General features: G+C 54.2%; 7 protein-coding genes across 8 annotated transcripts; 1 reads left to right on the top strand and 6 right to left on the bottom strand.

The window, feature by feature from the left end:
- Nucleotides 1–1573: 1573 nt before the first annotated feature.
- Nucleotides 1574–4708, bottom strand: IUM83_14009 (JmjC domain; the record flags this gene model as incomplete). The annotated part of the gene is made up of 2 exons (XM_067938724.1): nt 1574–2686; nt 3722–4708. 2 exons carry the CDS (start codon nt 4706–4708, stop codon nt 1574–1576), a joined length of 2100 nt encoding a protein of 699 aa, XP_067787534.1.
- Nucleotides 4709–5037: 329 nt separating this feature from the next.
- IUM83_14008 (putative HECT E3 ubiquitin ligase) lies at nt 5038–7058 on the bottom strand (the record flags this gene model as incomplete). Its single annotated transcript, XM_067938723.1, has 2 exons — nt 5038–6847; nt 6925–7058. The coding sequence occupies 2 exons, from the start codon at nt 7056–7058 to the stop codon at nt 5038–5040; spliced, it is 1944 nt and encodes a 647-aa protein (XP_067787535.1).
- Nucleotides 7059–7844: 786 nt separating this feature from the next.
- On the bottom strand, nt 7845–8291 carry IUM83_14007 (the record flags this gene model as incomplete). 2 transcript variants are annotated; one of them, XM_067938721.1, is made up of 1 exon in its annotated part: nt 7845–8291. In XM_067938721.1, one exon carries the CDS (start codon nt 8289–8291, stop codon nt 7845–7847), a length of 447 nt encoding a protein of 148 aa, XP_067787537.1. The 2 variants fall into 2 exon arrangements, with proteins under 2 accessions (XP_067787537.1, XP_067787536.1); XM_067938722.1 differs by having other exon boundaries at nt 7845–8045.
- A 2291-nt stretch (nt 8292–10582) lies between these two features.
- On the bottom strand, nt 10583–10972 carry IUM83_14006 (RxLR effector protein; the record flags this gene model as incomplete). Its single annotated transcript, XM_067938720.1, has 1 exon — nt 10583–10972. One exon carries the CDS (start codon nt 10970–10972, stop codon nt 10583–10585), a length of 390 nt encoding a protein of 129 aa, XP_067787538.1.
- Nucleotides 10973–12090: 1118 nt separating this feature from the next.
- IUM83_14005 (Calcium-activated potassium channel subunit alpha-1) lies at nt 12091–15711 on the bottom strand (the record flags this gene model as incomplete). The annotated part of the gene is made up of 6 exons (XM_067938719.1): nt 12091–12870; nt 12951–14910; nt 14992–15170; nt 15242–15350; nt 15438–15519; nt 15591–15711. The coding sequence occupies 6 exons, from the start codon at nt 15709–15711 to the stop codon at nt 12091–12093; spliced, it is 3231 nt and encodes a 1076-aa protein (XP_067787539.1).
- A 69-nt stretch (nt 15712–15780) lies between these two features.
- On the bottom strand, nt 15781–17763 carry IUM83_14004 (Calcium-activated potassium channel subunit alpha-1; the record flags this gene model as incomplete). The annotated part of the gene is made up of 4 exons (XM_067938718.1): nt 15781–15863; nt 15963–16050; nt 16147–17333; nt 17433–17763. 4 exons carry the CDS (start codon nt 17761–17763, stop codon nt 15781–15783), a joined length of 1689 nt encoding a protein of 562 aa, XP_067787565.1.
- A 926-nt stretch (nt 17764–18689) lies between these two features.
- On the top strand, nt 18690–20333 carry IUM83_14003 (protein RecA; the record flags this gene model as incomplete). Its single annotated transcript, XM_067938717.1, has 6 exons — nt 18690–18834; nt 18908–18989; nt 19063–19146; nt 19212–19860; nt 19937–20006; nt 20086–20333. 6 exons carry the CDS (start codon nt 18690–18692, stop codon nt 20331–20333), a joined length of 1278 nt encoding a protein of 425 aa, XP_067787540.1.
- Between the last annotated feature and the right edge of the window lie 61 nt (nt 20334–20394).

Below are 20394 nucleotides of genomic sequence, written 5' to 3'. Positions count from 1 at the left end.
TCAACAATAATGGGATTAACCCCCTGGTCGCGTACTCCCGTCTGAACATCCGATAAAGGAGCGTTTCTGGAATGCGTATCTAGAGTGGCACACTGCTAATGAATGGCGGAGGCCCCCACGTTTCTATCTGTTGTCTGCGTGTCCATACGAGACCACGGGAAACAAAATGTTGTTTATCAACCATTTAGAGTTTTCAGATAATCGCGCTTAAAGTTGACCAATCAAAATTCGTACATAACCGGATATCAAAAAATCAACAGCTAAAAACACTCGTAGAAAGCGAAAATAACTCTAATTCTATTGTTTTTACACGTGTTTTCCGACAATATACAATATGTTAAAATTGAAAAAATATTGAGGTCACACGCCCCAAATAAACTGCGGGATTTCGGGGGTCCCGAAATTGAGATTTTTCTTTCGACCGATGTAACTCCGCGAGTTCTAAACATTCTCTAATGACCAATAGCTTAAAAGAAACACAAGACACAGCTCCTTCGATTCATGCGGTTAAATCGCGATTCGTAATAAGAAACTTTTTGTTTGCCGTGGTCTCAACAACAACAAAAATCAAAGATTGTATTCGGGCATTAGCTTTTCAACGAATGCTGCATCATGTCGAACACTATTACATAGTAGTGCTGATATGGTAGTATGAGAATGTGAGCAAAAGTTTACGCCACGGTGTTCTATGGAGTCCATGTAGTAGTAGTATTATAGTGTAGATTGCCTATGTTAATATCAACCATCGTTCTTTTGTACTTACATGTACCCAGCGCCACTAGGGCCTGGGGGGCGTTTTCGATGCAATTATTAGCGTCATTGTTCTATTTCCTCGGCAACGGATCAAAGCAATAAAACTATACCCATCGTGAACTTCGATTCCAGCGCTCAATCACTTTGGTGAAAGTAATATATTATATACAGTGTCCGCGATTTTTAATCCTGAGGTTCAGTTTGCAAAGCAAGTAGGAAGACTGACATCCGAAGACTAGCGATGTACCTACTGCATCACTCTTCGATGTTGCAATTTCTTCTCTCTGGGGCAGTACCTAGCTCAGACGAAGCCGTCCAGTCCAAATCTGCTACTTCTGGCACAGGTCATCCTGACAACAACATCTGGACAACAGGAGACAAAATGAGTGTTTTGTAAGCAGCGGTGCTACAATGTATCTTTAAGAGAGAGTGTTAGGAAATATTGCTGGTTTTAAGCTCGAGACCGCCTTAAAAAGGAGTTTGAGAGTAGCCGACGAAAACAAGAAACTGAAAACATTCAGAACGTTTCCGGTTTCTTGTACGGTTCAACTGTCTCGTTTTGTTTCTCAGTGAGGTACAATGATGTCACTTAGTTCTAGCTAATGATTTAGGTTCGACTGTCTAAACGTCCTGCCATGGCAAACGTCTCAATTAACTAAAGAGCGCGTCTACGTGGAACTGGAATGATACTGGCTTACTACGGACAAGAGGGATCATTCTCATTTATTCCAACAGAAGAAGCCCATTGCATGGGAGTAGTTTGCAGTACTACTGTATTCGGCTTGGTATCCTAGAAGTACCGTCAACGTGGCTGGTTTCATTAGGCCGGTAACTTCTTCATCTGGGTGACATACCCCACGAAGCAAAGGAACCGCAGTAGAAGTCTCGCGTTTTCCTCGCCTTGGGTAGGACGCTTGCTCTGGTGAAGGGACACATCGCAGCGACGAAACTCGTCCAGGTTAAATGGCTCAGCCCCGCGGCCCCGAAGCCACTCAATCATTCTTGACTGGCTCGCCGAGCACTGGAACTTGACGTGCAGTCGCGACTCGAGTGCGGCATTCCCGAACATCTCGTCGAGCACGTAAGTGTGTTTGCCAGTGAGCGCGATCACTCGCAGCGCCTGTTTGCGCTTCGGCTTGGGCGTCTTCTTCAGCGCATGATGCAGCGGTCGACTGTCCTCAGCACTCTGCTCCTCATTTTCTTCAGGTAGCAGGTGTGGGATTTCATCTGCGCTCATCAACACGGCAACCGGATTCACGCGATAATCAGCATCCTTAAAAACTTTTTCGTGCTTCAGCTTGAATTTTGGATTCGTCAGGTCCACCTCGAAACTCGTCGAAGACAGCGACACATTCACATTGTGCAGTAGACCCAGAGCCATAAGGTCTTGCATATCCTCAGTGCACAAGTACTCGGGCAGCAAGTCGCCCCCGTTGAGCCCCTTGACGTCATTGCAGAGCGATTTCACGCAAGCTTCTGCGTGGTGCCGAATCGCCTTTGCTTGATTTCGATCGCCAGGGTACAACTGCACCCCCATGCGCCATTGCTTGTCGCCCATTGCCAATTGGTTCAATGCCGAGAACACCAAGTCTCGGTATGGCATCGACACTAGCTGTATCTCGAGCCACATAGAATTCGGTCCCTGTGTTTCGACCTCAAACCACGCGCCTGCAGGGAGATACGCAACGGAGCCAGGCTTGAGCATGTATTCCTGTTGTTCTTCACCCGCACCTCCGCTTTCGTTGTCATCAAACACATGCAGGTCATCTCCAGGCGGCGCCAGAAATCCCAACGTGTCCTTGTCCATCGACGCCAAGCAGTGAGCCTTGGCGACATGGGCCGTATCGTCCAGTAGCCACGACTCCGGATGGAAGCATTGCTGCGGGCACTCTACTTGGCCCTTTTTCATTTTCCACATCGACTTGCTGCCCAGCTGGAACACCACAGTCTCAGTGCGATGGAATCGCCAGTCTAGCAGCGTCCCCGCTTGAGGACAGCTCACCAAATGTGCCTTGTGTCTGTCCATTGCATACCCGAGACCCAACTCATTCGCCAACGGCACAACGAAATGCTCGGCGACGCTGCAAGGCGCTGGGAATCGCAATGGAGACTTCGCGAAATTGCGGGACTTCGCTTTCGACACCGGCATCACCAAGTCCTGCCCCGTACTGCGCCGAGCGCCTTGCTGCTTTGTATGAAGCTGTACTATGGGACCGTCGGACAAGTTCACAGCGTCCAGCAGATTGTGCACGCGTAAGTGACGCAGCCCCGTGGCATCGTCTCGCATCAGCTCCTGGAACCGAGAAATGGGACCGTGCCCAGCAAATACAACGCGCTGGAAAGATCCCTTCAACTTACCTACGAGTGCCTTTGACCCCATCAACTGTACGATCGTATCAACGTGCCCATTTGCGCCAGTGTTTTGATCCGAAGTGACTTCGGTTTTCACGTTCGGAACTTGTGTAGCTGCCGTAGATGAAGGCGCTGCTGGTTTTTCTTCCTCGTCATCCACTCCAGAAAGCAGCACTGTCCTTTGCTCCTGACGTTCAAATGCAGGGCATGTCTTCAAGTGTTTGGTCGCCAGACCACGGGACGTGGTCACCTTGTCCCCGCAATATTTGCACGCCATTTCTTGTGTACCAACTCGATCGAAATGATTCAACACTGCTTCGTCGGCGAGAAGCTTCACCGGGTACGTAAACTTCGGGGGCTCCATCTTGATACGTGAGGACCGACGCAATAGCGGTTGCTGTTCACTTCCAGGTGCACCGGTCTCTGCGGGTGTGGGGGATTTCTTTGGCTTCTTCGCGCTTGCTCGTTTCGTACGCTTTGGCGTGTGAATCGGGGCGGCGGCAACAGTTTTCGAGGGGAATGTTTGCCCATTATCGTCAGCCTTGGCTTTGTCCTGAGCCCCGCTGGGCGGAGCTGCACAGTGCTTCCTCTTTGTCGACTTTGCCGGTCTCTTTACCATCTTGGTCCTTGGTGTCGGTGTAGTAGGCTTTTTCGACTCTGCACTAGCATCAGGTAGAGGTCCTGCGTCTGGTAACGAGGCAGGAGCTGCATCGGCCTCGGGCATTTTCTCCTGCTGCTGCTGTTCAGGGGCGTCACTCTTCTCATCATCCGCTTCACGAGTAGTGTCTCCACTTTGTGGCGTCTCGCTCACAACTTCATCATCTGGATCAACGTCCATGGCTTCACCTGCATCATCAGGGAGTTGATCATGGCGAGTCGAGGGGGAAATCGGCACGATGGCGCAGGTCTTTTCCTCTTCATCGCTCGTCTTCTCGTCCTCGAAGTCGTCACGCGCAGTGTCAGCTCTCGACTCCTCCACAGTGTCCGCCACAGAGGCATCCAAGTCGGGGGTAGAGTACTCCTCGTCGTCGGTGGAGATGAAGCTGCTGCTGCCGTCACCCAGCCCGTTAACACTTGCCAACCCACGCGTCGACGATTTCACGTGATTTATCACCGCGGAGGAAGAGCTCACAGCGACCGCCATGTGCTTGTTGTGCTGTTGCACCTCGTCCGAGGCTGCAACGTCGTGCGTGTATTTCTTGACGACAGTCGTGTTTTGGATGACTGTGTGGCGGTCAACATCCACCTTCTCCACGACAGCAGGAGTATCATGCAGAGACGAAGAAGGTTTCTCCTCGTCTTCATCAAGTGGGGACTTTTGAGGCGAACGCTCCTTCGAGACCTGCTCTTGCTCCTCTACGCCATCTTCTTTCGTCACGTCATCCCCCGCAAACGCCTCGCTGGCCTCGCTTGCAACCGTATAATTGACCACGGGCTCATACTCAAAACTGTTGTCAACTTCGTCTTCGTACTCGTCTTCATCATCCGCGCGATAGTCGCGTTTGTCTTCTTCTTCATCGGGCTTGTTGTGGTTCGCAGGGCTCGCAAGGAGCGCCGGGAAATCATGCATGACAGGAGCTGGAGGCGGCGAATCCGCCCCCATCCCGACCAAGCTCATGGTGTTCATGTACTTCTTTACCGTCGCCGCCAAACTTTGGGCCGCCTGACGACCGCTGTCGATCGACTGCTGCAGCAGGTTATCTTCAGCCGGAATGCTTGCTACTCTGGGGGCCTCTTTGGGCCTCTACTTCCCAACTGGACGATGCGAAAACGAGAACTGTACGGGAGGAGACGAAGAGAACAACGAGTCCGGGACGAGACGAGACGATGAAGGGACAGGAAATGACATCAAACCAACCCATGTTAATAGCACCACTCGATTTCTTAAATATCGCACTTGAACACCAAAACAACTTCACCTGCCATCTCACCTCACTCCTCGCTGAACTCGGTCCACTCCATGTCGAGCACGGCCGAGAGCGCGGCCTCCATCTCCGCCTTGTCGGTATACAGCGGCAGCTCCACGCGGTTGAAGCACGTGTGCACCTTGGGGAAGCCGCGCGTTTGGTTTGGCAACGGCCGCAACGAGAAGGGGCAAATGCGGCCGTCGTAGCTCGTCAAGCCCTTGAAGCCCTGCACCGGCACGCGCGACGAGCCCGTCGAGAACTGCAGGAACCGCGCGCGCTCGTCTTCCGTGAACCCCTTTAGGATCTCCCAGAACCAGTCGACAACCAGGGGTGTATCGCCAAAACTGGGGGCCACCACCGTGTTGCGCTTCCAGTCGGCCAGGTCGATCTCCGGCATCCCGCAGAGCACCAGCTCCAGTTCTTGGTAGTCGAACACCAGCAGCGCCTCCTGCGGGATCACCTCGAACAGGCCGAGCGACAGCGCCTGCAGCTGAGGCGCGTAGCGGCCCAGCATGAGGTATCTCAGTTTCAGGTGCAGGAACTCCATCTTGTTGGCGTCGGTGACGGCCTTGTCCCTTCCGTCGGGCACCAGGTCCACCGTGACCACCTCGTCGTCCGCGCGCAATTCCGTGACCGAAAAAGTGAGTTCGAGGGCGTCCACGCCGTCGTTCTCGCGGATCCACATCATGCTGGTGTACACTTCCGGGTCCACGTACTGCAGGTCGGAAAAGGTGATGGGCGTGCCCAAAAAGTGCTTGAGAATGGGTAGACACAGTCTCGCCTGCATGGTTTGCCCCTCGAGCAGCGCGCGCCCCAAAAGACGCCCAATTCCTCGAAAATAGAGCAAGTGGTCGGCCGTGCAGTCCTCCGAGTGCGGGTTGATGGCCACGGCTTGGGTGTGGCGGTGGCACGTCATGAAGAGACCCAATTCGTCGTCCAGCAGGCGCCCAAATAAGATGGAGAACCATTCTCGTTGCAGCCCGCCGGCGTCGATGCCCGCCTCCCCCACGAACTCAATTCGCAGCGGGAAATGGATATGCTCCGGCTGGATGCCCAAAAGCTGCTCCATACTTTCCACGAGAATGTGTTCGCGCTGGACGCGCAATTTGATGCGCCCTTCCTCCCACGGGCGCAGCAACGCGCCCATTCTCTCTAAAAACCAGGCGTATTTTTTGGGAAAAGGCAACCTGGACACGCGGTCCAGCAACTCGAGCTCGCGCGCGCTGAGCTTGTACCCGCTTATGGTCTCGGCGGCGTCGAGCTGCGAGGCCTCGGCGAACGTGAGGCGGCCGATGTCCCCCATCATGGAGGCGCGCCGCACCATGTGCGTCACGAAGCCCACGCTGATGCGGTGGCCCCCCTGGTTAGCACCAGTGGTGTTAACCACGGTCAGGCGCCGTGTCGCAGCGGCAACATCCGCGCGGGTCCAAAAGGCCGACTCGCCGTCCTCGCCCAGGCAACGGACCCATTCTTTCCGTCTCCTGGCGTACTTTTGCCGCGGGTTTAAGGTAGAGAGCCGGAGAGGGCGCAAACTCGCCCTCGTGCCGGCGCTGAGGATCGACGACCGCTGGAGCGAGGGGCGCGCCAGCATCGTGACGGAGCTGGCGGAGCTGAGGCGCTCGTCCCGCCCCGCGATGGAGTGCTTGAGGCGCGGCAACTCCTCTCTATCCGAGACTTGGCGCGCGTACTTGGCGTTCTTGGTGCCGCACAGGACGCACGTGGGGCGGTCCATGGCGTTGCTGAACTCGCACACGGAGCACTTCCAGCGCTCGGCCTGGGCCTCGCCGCGCTCCAGGTCCAGGCGGGTGATGGTCTCCTGCTCTTGCAGCAACATCCTGTTGCACAGGATAGAGATGGTTAAGGCAAGGTGTTAACACTAGCTTAAACGGAGAGAGAGGAGGTGACGAGTTACCTGGCCAGGAAGGACTGCGACGCGCCTCGGAGCTGGTTGCGCGTGCGCAGGAACCACAGCCCGCCGGCGAACACGAGCAGCAGCATGAGCGACACCATCGGCAGCAGCACCGACATGGAGTCGTCCGACTCCATGCCGGGACGAGGAGAGAGAAGGGGGAGCGAGAGGTCCGCCGCGCGCCCTTCGCTTTAGGTGTCTCTAACCGCGCTCTGCCGGCAAGGGGGCCGAACGCGGACTGAAGAGCCCAATTACACATGGCGCGAGTATGAAAACAGCCGTTTCGACGAGCGAGCAAGAAGTGGGCTCTTTTGCTCTTTTTCTTCCGCCAGCTGACGGCAGCAGCACGCTCGCTCTCGGCTCTGGGCTCACGACGCTCCCCAGCTCTATAATAGTGTCGTGGTGTCGGCGGAACTTTGCTTCGCGTCGAGCTGCTGCGGTTCCATCTGGGCTCAACACGAAGCTCGGGGCGGTGATGGGGGTCGCTGAAAGAAGAAATGCGCAGTTAAGAGGAGGTGAAAGGCGTGTGTGTGTGCGTGTGACGAAAGCCTTTCGATGGCGTTGGGCGTCTTGGTGGGCAGCACCTCCAGCATTGCCGCGTTGCGACGGCGCGACTTTTCGAAAAGTTGCCTTCTGACTCGATTGTCTGACTCGACGCCAACGGAGTCCGCCTGCTGGGTCCATACATCGAACAGTTGGGCAGGTGAGTGCCGCATAAGATTCTGACCCTCTTGTGCCTGCTCACGTTGAAGCGCGCGTTCCTTGACGTGGGCATCGATACAGGCTTGTCTCCAGTCCGACACCCAGCGGCTCTCTGCGGCCCCATTCCGAAAGGTGACGTGCGCGCGTGCCGGTAGACGAATTAGTAGAGAGGTTGTAATGTCATTGCTAGGTATTGTCAAGAGGAAAGCTATCGATTCGATTTAGTTGGACACTGGGCCGCCCACCCCCGCCGGGCGCCAATGGTACCACAACGCGCCGCCCGCTAGGAGCGTCACGAGCGAGATGCCGTAAACGTAGTCGAGGTAGTACGACATCGCGTACCACTTGTCGGGGTTGTCCTCGGCGTACGACCGGACCTTCTCGAGCTTCTTCTTTGAGAGCTTGTTCGGGTTCCTGCCCATGATGGACTTGAGCTTACTGGCAACCTCCGCCATACCGAAACCTCTCTCTTCGTTGTCAGCAGTTTTCGCGTCTTGGTCGCTCTTTGTCGCTTTGTGGGTTCCTTTGAGATAGCGAGCTTGTCTGTCGTCGTGGAGAGACTTCGCCAAGGGAGAGGCGGGGTCTTGCACTTGAGCAGCCTTATCGGCCACGATGCAGCTTGCAAGGGAGGCGAGCGCCACCAAAAGAACGAGGAGTTTTGTCTGCATGACGGTATTTATTGCCTGTGGTCTGTCGCAGGTGTGTCACCGTCGTTGTCTGTACCCCGCCGATTCCAAAGTGAGAGAATGTACTCATGAGCGGGATGCAGTCAGTACATGAATCCCATTTGCGATCAATGCTCGCCGATCATTCAAATCATGCTGCGCGAGTTCACCATAATCACGTCTTGCCTACAATTTGCTTCCTGCCTCATCAACTCATACGTTATACTTCATCAAATAGTTGAACTTCATCGCGACTGAGTTCTCTTCATTGTTATGTGTAATTGAAGGACGATCGAGGTCTCTGCTTCTGGACTGCTTTCCATGTTCAATAGGGTTGAGCACTGGATCAGCACTAGTGTTCGCACAACAAACATTAGCTGTATAGCAAACGCTAGGTTAGCAAACTGTTTGTTAGTGTACAGCAGAATATACTGACATGTTGGTGGAGTTAGACAGATTTACCCTGTAGCTCTCTAGGTCATGAGAACTTCTTGGGTGCTATGTGAACTCATTTTTCTACATGTAGATCGTAATTACAGGAAATCCAAATTCGATGTTGGGATGGCTGTGTTGGGGTAGCGGAACACAGACTTTCCGGAAGTTGAGTCAAAAGTGTTTGATCAATAATTAATTCAGTCGCGTTAATTCCTGCACGCTTGGGTGGTCCGCGTTTCTGTCATGAAAATGGATGTCGTTGCGTAGCCATGGAACACACTTGCAATACGTGTATGTATTCTCCAAATACTTCATGAAGTAATCAGTAGCAGTTTGTGATGCTGCCTCCACTCGTTTTGCCGGCTTTGAGAATGGAAGTAGTTGCCAACTTAAATTCACACGTTGATTGAAACACGCCGGATGAAATCGGATCTCGTCCAAACAGCCAAACACGCTTGCAAACAGAACTCACAGTTAATTAGAGTATAGTAAAAAATGACAAATATGTTCGTGGAGTACACTACACAGCACTGAATATCTGTGAACAGAACTGTAGCGTCAATTGCAGTGAATTAATCAAACCTTTCAGAACTTTCAGTAGTTGTCTGATCCTCCTTGTGGGATAAAGTTTTTTAATCACACTAAGCGTGCCAAACTGACCAGATCGTGTCGCTTGACTCATAAAACTACTGTTCTGCTAGATCGTATTTCGAGAGGACCAGCAATCAGGAAAAAAAAATTTTTCGAGAATCTGCAGGTGACTCCTTTAAAACTTTCACAAGTGCTCTGCAGTCGGCATCGCTACACGGACACGACTTTCGGAAAATAGCCATCGTGTTGCTTAAACCGGGCACAGTAATGTGCAGGATATTTTTTGTGTTGATCGATGGGCTGTTTATAAAATCACTATCCTACGAACTAGACCACGACCGTTGCTTACCGTACCATATCATGTTACACTTGCGTTAGTAGCTACATGTAGTAGTTCACGATTCAGACTCCCTACCAGAGCCGCGTGCTTAAAACAGTCTCGCCATTATTTTTCTATGCCAGTGAGCCATGCAGCAAGACGAAAGTTAGCTTTTACAGTTGCTGCAGCACCGACGTTCGCGTCAGCCGACAATAATATTGTATCCGATATCGCTACTATGTACATGTACTAGGCATGTGCCACAGTATCAGTTAAGTATTAGAGATTCGTTGCCGAAGGAATCTCAACTTGCTTTGATGAATGTCAAATAGATGGAGGTGAAAGGGAAACCCCATTCGATTCACCTCGACTAGTGTTGTCATCGAATCGAGCGATCGAGTACGTAAAGAGGCTTGATTCCTCAATTCGACGGGGTCGTCAGAGTCGCCTCCAAGGATCTCCGGGTCTTTGATCTTCCTGGGGGAATCCTCCCTCGGGAGCCCAGGAAGGAGCGTAGCAGCAGCAGCGACATCCGCTTGGCCATGGCTGACGAAGGGAGTCGGCACAGGGGCAGTAACGCATGGGGCTGCTGCCACGATGGCGGTGAGTCCAGGCTCCCGCCACTCTTTCCAAGCTCGCGGCAGACGATCGCGGTTCAAGCTCTCAAGTCACGCCGCCATAGTCCGTGTGTCATAAAGAGGTTGCTCGATCCAAAATGTCAAGTGAAGTCCTGTGGGGTGCTTGATACATCATTGACATTCTGGATCTCGAATTGAAGATATCAGCTTCATGGTAAATACGTAGTAAAATAAAGCTTGCACGTTCACGCGGGCCAAAGATCATTATAGCCCTGAATCACACACTCAAAAGAATGCGCGAAATCGCGAGAAGAATGAACTTACTGCCACAGATAGTTGCATTTTAACAAAACCCCGACGATACAATAGCTTCAGTTGGCTCGGGGACTGCCCATGGTGGCTGGGCGCCATCCGAGGAAGAGAAACCCGTACGCGATGTATGCCGTGAGCGCGATACCCAAAGTATACGTCACGTAGTACGTCATCATCCACCATTTGTCTGGGTTGCTTTTGGCATACGTCTGGAGTCGGTCAAGCTTGGCCTGTGTGAGTTTGGTCGGGCCCTTCTTCAAGCCCAGGAGAGACGTGACCTTGCTGAGAGCCTGTTTCGCTCCTCGTTCCTCCTCCTCGCTCAGACGAGCGGCTTTTTCCCTTTCGATTGGCTTGAGAACGCCTCCACGCAGCAGCTTCGCGGTGTCTTCGACGTCAACAGTCTTCTTAGCGACTGCAAAGTCGAGAAAGCTTGCAATGAAGGCGATCATCACCACCAGAGCGAAGAAACCTGTCCGCATACTGCAACTTCCTGGAGGACCTGTGACAGCTACACTTGACAGCCGATTCCAAAGTGAAGCGTGCGGTGCACAGACCAATCATGGATTCCAGGATCCTGATCGAGATCGTGAGGCTGGGGCATTGGCTCCTTCCTGGGAAAATGTGCCCAGATGTACGGTTGACGGCTGGAGCACGAGCAAATCCCGCGGTTTGGCTGCTTTCTCCCGTGCATTTGCATCCGCATTTGCATTTTTCCATTTCGTGGACAACCTGGAATGGATAGAAGTACCAAACGGTGATGTCTTGGAAGCAGTGTCGCCGGGGGTTATAGTATCCTATTCTACGCAGAGTTCCACGACTCACATCCACTTCAGCGTGAGAATCGGGAAAGACGACGTCAACGATTTGTACGTTCCTGCATCACAGCAAAATCCACTTCAGAAATTCCAAGCGCAGTGAGGATGGCGTCGACTTCCCGGGAGGAGCGTCTCGCCATGTAGCATCCTGCGGCTTAGCAGCAACGTGTTCAGGTATTAATGCTAGTCGTTGTCGTATTCCTAGTGCTACGTCACCTCACCTCCTCACCAGCCGTGCTGAAAGTCTGGGTTTGCGTTGAACTGTTAGGACCGCCAGTTAGTTGAAGGAGAAAATAAGCGAGCGAACGAATTCGATTATGGTACGTACCACCTCATTTCTTTCATCCTCCTCGCTGAGACTCGCACCTTTGTCCTTGCGGGTTGACTTGAAAATACCCCGGCGCAGTTGGCTTAAACTAAACGTCGAAACCTTATCGGCGATTGCAAAGTCGAGAAAGTTGGCGACGATAGCGATTGCCACTGCCAGAGCCAAGAGACTTGTCCGCATAATGAAACTTGCTGAGGAGTTTGGGCGACACCCACTGCAGCACTTCTTGCACGCTGGGCGGTCAATTCCGAGATGAAGAGTGCAAAGTCAATACTAGGATAGGAAAAAGAACTAAATTCGTCATCGCTGAGGAATACGAAAGGAACTGGCCACGCGCCAATGCGCGTAGGCGGGAACCAGACACGAATATACGCGTTGAAGGAGATCCAGAAGAGAAACAGTTGTGCTAGAAACTTGAGCTGGCCTAATCTTTGTCGGCCTCGGCCCAGCATGGCTGAATGTCCGAAAGCACGTACAGCAAGTCGTTGCCAGTGACCACTTCGTGCGGTTGAGGGTTCACGTACACGTAACCAAACGGTACGTTGCGTTCGCCCTCCAGGACTTCGATGCGAGCTCGTGGGGCAGTTGTCGTCTCGTTAGTCCACCGACCTTCATTGAGCAATTGAACGGACGACGAGTGCAGCATGGCGTCCGGACGGCAGCGGTAGAGTCCGATCACCAGAATGCCGTCCGAGGAGAGCAGGTAGTGGAAGACGAACTCGAACATGCGACCCACAAAGTCCATCGGGACTTCCACGGCGAAGAGGGAGCTGCGCTGCACGCCCATGGCCGACGAAGTTGATAGAGTTGGGGATACGACAGCTTCTCCGAATCCGCCGGTCGTTGCTGGGGTACTGGGCAAAGTCCCGACTCCACCATCCGTCCAGGAGGCGAAGATGAACTCGCGCAGGATATTCTTGATGCGCGCGTTGAAGAACTGGTTGATCAACAAGCTATCGCACAGCGAGGTGCTGTAGGTCAGTCCGGCGGCGAAGGCAGGTGACACGGCAAAGTTGCGCGCCAACTCGAGTGACGAAGTTGATGCAGCCGCAGCGTCACACTCTGCAAGCGGGAACCACCCGCTCACCGAGAGATTTTGCGCGATGAAATGCACGTTCGCCCGGTTTACGAGTTCCGTGATGATGCGAGGCGCTCGAGTGGGTCCAATGAACGTCGTAATGGTCTTGTGCAGCGCGATACATGCCTACATTCATCAAGCCAATGCATGTAGCACACAATGAGAACAAGAGAAGACTGATTATATCGATCCAATGCCAAACATACCGCATCCTGGAGGAGCTCGGACGTGCCAGCGTCGGACACTTCGCCTTCTGCGCCCATGAGCACGATGCGGAAGGCTCGCTGAACGCCCGCTCGTCGCAGCGTGCTTTGACGGAACGGGTCTCCCACGATAAAGTGAACGCCTTGGAAGCGATAGAAGTGCTCGTAGTCGTCAACTTCCGGCAGCGTCGCGGTGACGATGACCACCGGACGATGTTGGCGCAGTGCACGAACGCGTAGCGGTCCGATGAGATACTCTAGGTGGTGGGGAAATGACGTAGGCGACAACACGCACAAAACGATGTGGCCGATTTCGAAGTGCAAGGATGCCACGTCTTGAATGACCGCTGCGTCGGCAGTGATGGCGTTGGCAGGAGAGAGCCCACTGGTTTTAATTGCCAATGGGTCATCGTCCTCCTCTTCGGGCTTCCAGGTGCCTCGGTTCTCCTGACTAAATGTCGAGGCGGGACTTGTAGTCTCTAGTTGCCAATTCACGAACCTTGACTGTCGTCGGTGGGGCGAAGACATCTCAGAATCACCAAAACTGTTTGGTGTGTCATTTCCAGTGCTGCTGCCAGTCGTCGACGGACGCTTCACCTTGCTATTAGCTCCGCGCGAGAGTTGTCTCGACTTGGAGCCTCTGCGCTGAGCGATCCAAGCGTCTGGCATCGAGGCGCTTGGCTTCATGTCCGTCACAGCGCTCGCCTCACGTCGATCCTGGGCGATCACGAATACGGTCTCCTCTCCGACGCAGGTGTACGAATCTCCAGGGTTTAGAAGCAGCTTGCCTCCGTTCCCTTTGGACGATTGGGTTGTAGTGATCGCGAATACGATCACTCCGGCGCACTGAGCGTACGCAAGAGAAGCCACTTCCGAAAAAGTCTTCCCGTAAACCACAGAAGCTGAGGGCAATTCCACCGAGTATACCTCGTGACTCGATCCATGCAAGTACCGATCCTCCCATGACGCATCTGCCGCCGGAGGTTCATCGTAGTCGCTGCTCGAAACGTAGCTGGACGTCGACGTGAGGCTGTACATGAACGTCGAGAAACCCGGGCAGACGCAATTCTGGCCAAGCAGCGAATGCATGACCTCCGAAAAGCAAAGCACGTTCGACACGCCTAAATCGGCCACGAGGCCACGGTTTGCTGACAAGTGAAGTTGTGCGAACACACGAGCTTTTGGAGCCTCTCGTCGAGCTGCTAGCACGCGCATCAACGCACGGTGGTCGCAACTGGCAGGCGTCTCTCCAGCGAGACGACGAGCTAGAATAAAGATGGCGTCGGCCGAACTACACGCAGCTCGCTGTGCATCATCGACGTCAAGTAACGAACCTTGGATGAAACTCGCTCGCTTCTCGAAGAACGGGTCCATGAGCAGCGAAATCAACGACGTAGCTGGCTCCTCCTCACTTAGCACCACAACGTTGATATCCACCAGGTCATGGTCATCATGAAAGACCTCTCGGAAGAAATGGTCGATGCGTGACGGGGTAAGGTCACCGCAGAGTATAATGTGCTTGCTGGTCGGGGACGGAGTGTGACTCGCGAGCTCATACGGAGAGAAGGAGCTTCCAAGTGCCAGAATCTGCGAGACCTGGTACGGCACGACTAGGATGAGTACCAGCACGAGAGCACCCACACAGACCTTAGCCAACGGGTTATCGGCGGGAGGTGACTGGATAGTCACGAACGCCAGCACGGAGTTGAAAAACGAGTTGAAGAAGGTCCATTCCCCGAGGTTCCCAGTCGCGTACTTCTCGTCTGCGGTCTCGGCGATTTGAATAACACCGGCCGCGACAGCGATGATAATTGTCAGCTGCAGGTAGCACAGCATGGCGAACTGCTGCACGGGTGACATGAGCCCATGACAGCGACTCAGTACCGCTTTGGTCTCGATGTAACACATGACAAAGCGCATCGGATAGAGGAATCTCCAGTCCGAAATGCCATACCAGAGAGTGCTGCCAACGAATGCAATGAACAACGTTAGCCCCAACAGATTCTAGAACTTGAGGTAAAACGCACAAGCGGCGTTACTCAACTGGTATTGCAAGAAGAATGAGGTTGGTAGCACGGGAAGCACCACAGCGAGTGTGACAAGTCCCGGGAATGACAGCATGTAGTCTCGACGGCGACTGGAGAGGTAAATGCCACGGAACAAGAAGTCCACAGCTAAGACACCAGCGCAAACAAGGTCCGTCACCCACAGACTGAAAGGCATCTGCAGATCAACACAAACGGACGCGTAAGCCATCTCAACTCTGACCATCACGAAGCCAGTAATTACCATACGTCATTGGAAGGGATGTAGGTGTTCGCAATGTATGAGCTTGCGAAGACAATGGAGACCAGCACCAAGAAGACGTCCAGCCCCACCCCAAACGTGCTGTGGTCCAGGTATCTGCATGAACGGATCAATTAGCCGCTGGATCCAGGTGAATAGAGTTAAAATATACTACGTATGTAGCAATGGCTCTCCCGTCCGTACCGACTGAGACGATCTCGACTACGCGAGCCATGCCCGTCGCTGAGAATCTTGGTGGTGGAGGACAGGTCCCCGCTCTCCGGTTCTGCATCCACCATGCCAACAACGCATCAGCGGTGCCTATCGGGATAAAAAGCTGCACCTCCGTGGTCTTACCGAAGTTCACAGCATGCTGGTTGTGATGCTGCGGACTATGAAGCTGCTGCAACGCACGCTTCACCGGCGAAATCGCTCCGTAGGTGCTGTGCTCGTGGTGGAGAAGCTGGCGGTCCGACATTGGTGCCCGAGACAAGATATCTTGCACTGCGCGCGAAGCGGTGCTGTCGGCGGACACGGCAGTTAGCGGCTAAGCGTCGCCGGATCTTAGTTGAAGTGGGCCGAAGTTGAAGTGAGCCTGCCACCAGCCATTCATGCACGCCGCCGATACGCCTCACGCCCAAGTCATAACAGGATGAGTTCTCTATTTCCTGATGCACACATGAAAAGGATACAAAATGGTTCTAGGTCGCCTTCAGACCATCCACTGACCTCCCTCGAGTCTTTGAGGCGAGGACGCCACGCTCTGCTGGCTCGAAGACTGGTCGTGGTCGGTGTCGACGTCCGCCTCCCCGTCCGTCTGTCCACACGCAGGTGCCACGTAAGTCGTTAGACAACGCTCAAGCTGAAGTTCTGGCAGTCGATTTACTCATAGCTCGGCGCCATCTGCACGTACAGGTTTCGCGGTGCTCTGTGAGGTACTCTGACAAGTAGTCTGGGAGGTAGGCTGGGATGGAGTCGGGAATGGAGGTTGTTGGGGTGGCGTCTGGGGCGTAACAGCCTCCTGCGGGGCCGGTTCTCCTGGTTCTTGGCACGTCTGCTCCTTCACTTCTACGCTGACGATCTCCGCCAACTCCTGCAGCTCCGTCTTGGACTCTTCGATACGCAGCTGAAGTGCACGCAAGTCTGCTCGCTTCACAGCTTTGGTGGACGGTGAAGTTGACGGTTCGTTGGCAGAGACGGCTCTCCTCGTTCGTTGGTATCGCCGCACAGCAGCCACGAAGAGGAGCAGGTACCGCTCGATATCGCGCATGAGCTCCAAATTCCCAAGGCCCGTAGACACGAACCCTGGGATCCCGATGCGGCCGACGGGGTCGATGCGGTCCGGGATCGTCGACCTCTCCGCCTCCACGATAACCGCCTCGAGCATGGTCGACAGGTCATCCTGAGACGCGCGGATGCTGTACATCAGTCCCTCAAGCTCTTGGAACACCTCGGCTGCGTCCTGTACGTGCGGTCCGACGCCTTCCGTCGGCCTCCCGCTTTTCTTCTGACCGTCAACTGCAGTCTCCATCGCTCGCTGCCGTCGATCCACCGCCGCCACGGACCGCAGCAGGTGCACGTCCACATCCTGCAGCAGCTGCGCCCGCCAGCCGCGTGCCGTCAGCGACGACATGTACTCGGTGAACTCCGCCTGCTGGCCGACGCCGACGTACGTGGCCTGCTCCAGCTTGACGCGCGGACTCACGCGGATCCTGTCCTGCTCGTCGTCGGCAGCACAGTCCCTCTTCTTGCCAGCCTTCCGTCGACGTCTAGGCGGTAGGGTCTTGTCCACCGTCGCAGGTGCCGACTTGTCCGTTGTCGCCTTCTCCGTGGACTTGCTGCGAGCCGTCGAGAGTTTCTTGCGGCGCTTCCACCTGCGCTGCTCGGAGCCGGCGTCGGCAGCTTCGTCCGCCGAGTCGGACGAGTCTCCGAGTGCGTCACTCTCACCTGCAGAGTTCCGCTCTACAGCAGCAGCAGCATTGGTAGAACCGACGGTAGTGGCGTCCTCCTGCGAGGGCTTGGACGGCTGCGTGGGCTCCACGTCGGACTCGTCCGACTCGGACGAGAAGTCCTCGTCCGGCAGCAGGTACCGTAGTCCGCCTGTAGGCAAAAAAAAATATACGGTCACTCTACCCGTTCTACCTTATTTGATGAAAATTTGGTAGAACCGCCCTACCTACATATTATGTATAGACATACCTTGTTTCAAGATGAAAGCGTAGAGCTCGCCCTCGCCCACGAAAAAGTCCCGCCGCTGCTTAAGTTGCGCCTCCGTCTCTCTGTCCTTGGCGCCGGCCACGTAGTAGAGCTTCTGTTGCTGCAGGCCGTGCGGCTCCTCGATGCTCCAGCCGCGCTGGCGGATGATCTTGACGACTTCTTTGCCGCTGATGCCGATTCTCTTGAGCAGCTCGCGCGGCGGCCGCTTCTCGTGCGACATGGCCACGCCGCGCTGGCTGCTGCGCCTCGTCGTCAGCACCGGCCGCTTGGGCGCAGCATCAGCAGCAACTGGAGCAGGAGGAGGTGCAGGCATCTCGGTCATTGCGGCCCAACTACTGGACGCCCAAGTGTTGGCAAAAATGGTCCAAAAAGGAAGGACCAAAAAGTCGGCGGAAGAATTATTACAAGCCGAGCCAGCAAATTATGGCGCGGTCAAGATTTAGCGCTAATGCGCTACAGTACTCGTATGAAGGTGAATTGCGCGGGATACTCAACATAATAATAAAAAGCGCTCGGCGGCTAACGTATAACGTATTTTGTGCAAAGTAATTGAAGCTGTCGCAAAGACTGTCAGCACCAGGCTTTGGACGCTGCTGTCGTAGGCTACGACAGCTACGACTCGCAGCACGAAGTGAGTAGGATAAAAGTTAAGTTGAACCAATGAGACGTGCAGTAGATGCACCGTGCTGCACATGTAATATATTATATGACGTACGCCCCAAATGCATACTGCAAACCAAGACCGTATTACTTATCACTGGTATCACAGAAGCATTTCTATAGCTTTTCTTATTCCACTTGACTTTCCGAGTAGACAAACTCAAAAACTTTGATGATCGTATTCGACTTAACTCATTGCCTCGGGATGCCGGTGGTTGCAGCGCTGGGCCCTCTTCTGGACCCGGTCTCCCCCATTGATGAACGTCACGCTGTCGCTGTTCCAAGGCAGCGTGAGTGAGTGGAGTTGATATGGGAAGTTATTGAAACGCTTCATTATTTTCATATTTTTCCTTTACCTACTCTTCACTTCGTCAACTATGTAGATTAGTTTCTTCTCCCTCTTTTGTAGTCACGAAATCGAAAGGAGTACTGAGCCGCAAGTGCCGAAAGCAACCCGACAAGTGAGATAGGCACGGCTGGAATGTCGACTGAGGTTATAACGCAATTTCTATAACGTCGGTTTCTAACCAAATTGGGCTGCTCGTTAAGAAACACGAAGTTCATCTTTGGTCCATCAAAATGCTGCGACTCGGGTTACGCCTTCCGGCGCTCGGACAGCGCCTGGCACCGGCGACCACGGCCTGCGCGTCCCCGTATCTGTCATGCGTGCGTTTCAAGCGCTCGGCTGCCAAGTCTGGGCGCGTGAGCGCCGCTTCTGGCTCCGGTGCGGCAGCTACAAGTGCAGAACTGTGCATTTTCACGTTAACGATATAATAAAAATGTGGTTTTTGGGGCAGACCGCAGCGCGGCGCTGACGATGGCCATCCGCCAAATCGAGAGCAGCTTCGGCAAGGGCGCTGTCATGCAGCTGGGCTCGACGTACGCGGCCTGTAGCACAAGTTATGGCCAGTTGCGCCAAAAGTTGATCAAAGTAATGTTTTATTTGCTGCAGCAAGATCGCGGAGCGTGTGGAAGTTATTTCGTCGGGCTCGCTGTCGCTGGACTTGGCTCTGGGAGTCGGTGGCATCCCGCGAGGGTGCGTGAGTTGAGGTCGGTGTGTGAAAATGGGGCTGCAACTTTTGACATTTTCGCTGCTGGCAGGCGTGTGGTGGAGATCTACGGCCCCGAGAGCTCTGGCAAGACGACGTTGGCGCTGAGCTGCATTGCTGAGGCCCAGAAGACCGAGGGCGGAGTCTGCGCATTCATCGATGCTGAGCATGCCATTGACGCCCATTACGCCAAGGCTCTCGGCGTCGACATCGACGCGCTGTACGTCTCGCAGCCCGACTCGGGCGAAGAAGCTCTTGAGATCGCCGACACGCTCATCAGGTCGGGAGCGGTGGACCTCGTGGTGCTGGACAGTGTGGCAGCTCTGGTGCCGCGAGCGGAGCTGGAAGGTGAAATGGGCGACCAGCAGATTGCGCTGCAGGCGCGACTCATGAGTCAGGCGCTGCGGAAGCTGACGGGGTCGCTGTCCAAGTCCAACTGCACTATTATCTTCCTGAACCAGATCCGCCAGAAGGTTGGCATTATCTTCGGATCTCCTGAGGTGACGTCAGGCGGCACTGCCTTGCGCTATTACGCGTCTGTGCGGTTGGACATTCGTCGTAAGACGGCCATCAAGGAAGGTGACCAGGTTGTCGGCAACGAGACGGTGGTGAAGGTGGCCAAGAACAAGCTGGCCTCGCCCTTCAAGGTGGCGACCTTCGACATGATGTTCGGTCACGGCATCGACCGTCAGTCAGAGTTGGTACGGCTTCATCCGCTTGGGATATGAGGAGTTGGGGAGATGTGATGACTTACCGTGATTTTCTTTACTTGATCAGCTTGACCTGGGTGTGCAGCATGGTCTCTTGAAGCGTTCGGGCGCGTGGTACAGTCTCGCTGGAGGCGACGGTGGGGCTAGCAACTAATATGTGCCTACTTGACATACATTTTTTAAATGCTGAGATGCGCTCGCGGTGCTATTGTGCAGAACCCATTGCTCAGGGCAAGGCGAAGGCGAAGGTATTCCTGCAGGAGAACCCTGACATTGCGAAAGACCTCGAAGCCAAGCTGCGTCAGATGCTCTTTGAGCCGACGGAGGTTGAAGAAGTCCAAGTGGCTGGTGCGGAGGCGGCTAGCGAAGAGGCCAACGAGGGCGAGTCTAGCACTGAAACAGTGTTCGATGCGACCAGCGACACTGACAACGATGGCAGTGAAGACGAGAAGATCACAGGTTGAAGCTCCTGAACTCCTACGCTAGATGATTGATATACCCGCCAGTCGTCAATAATCTTCGTGA

This window comes from Phytophthora cinnamomi, assembly GCF_018691715.1.
Source record: "Phytophthora cinnamomi strain GKB4 chromosome Unknown Contig60, whole genome shotgun sequence".
Lineage (NCBI taxonomy): Eukaryota > Oomycota > Peronosporomycetes > Peronosporales > Peronosporaceae > Phytophthora > Phytophthora cinnamomi.
This window is presented reverse-complemented; position numbering and strand designations above follow the sequence as displayed.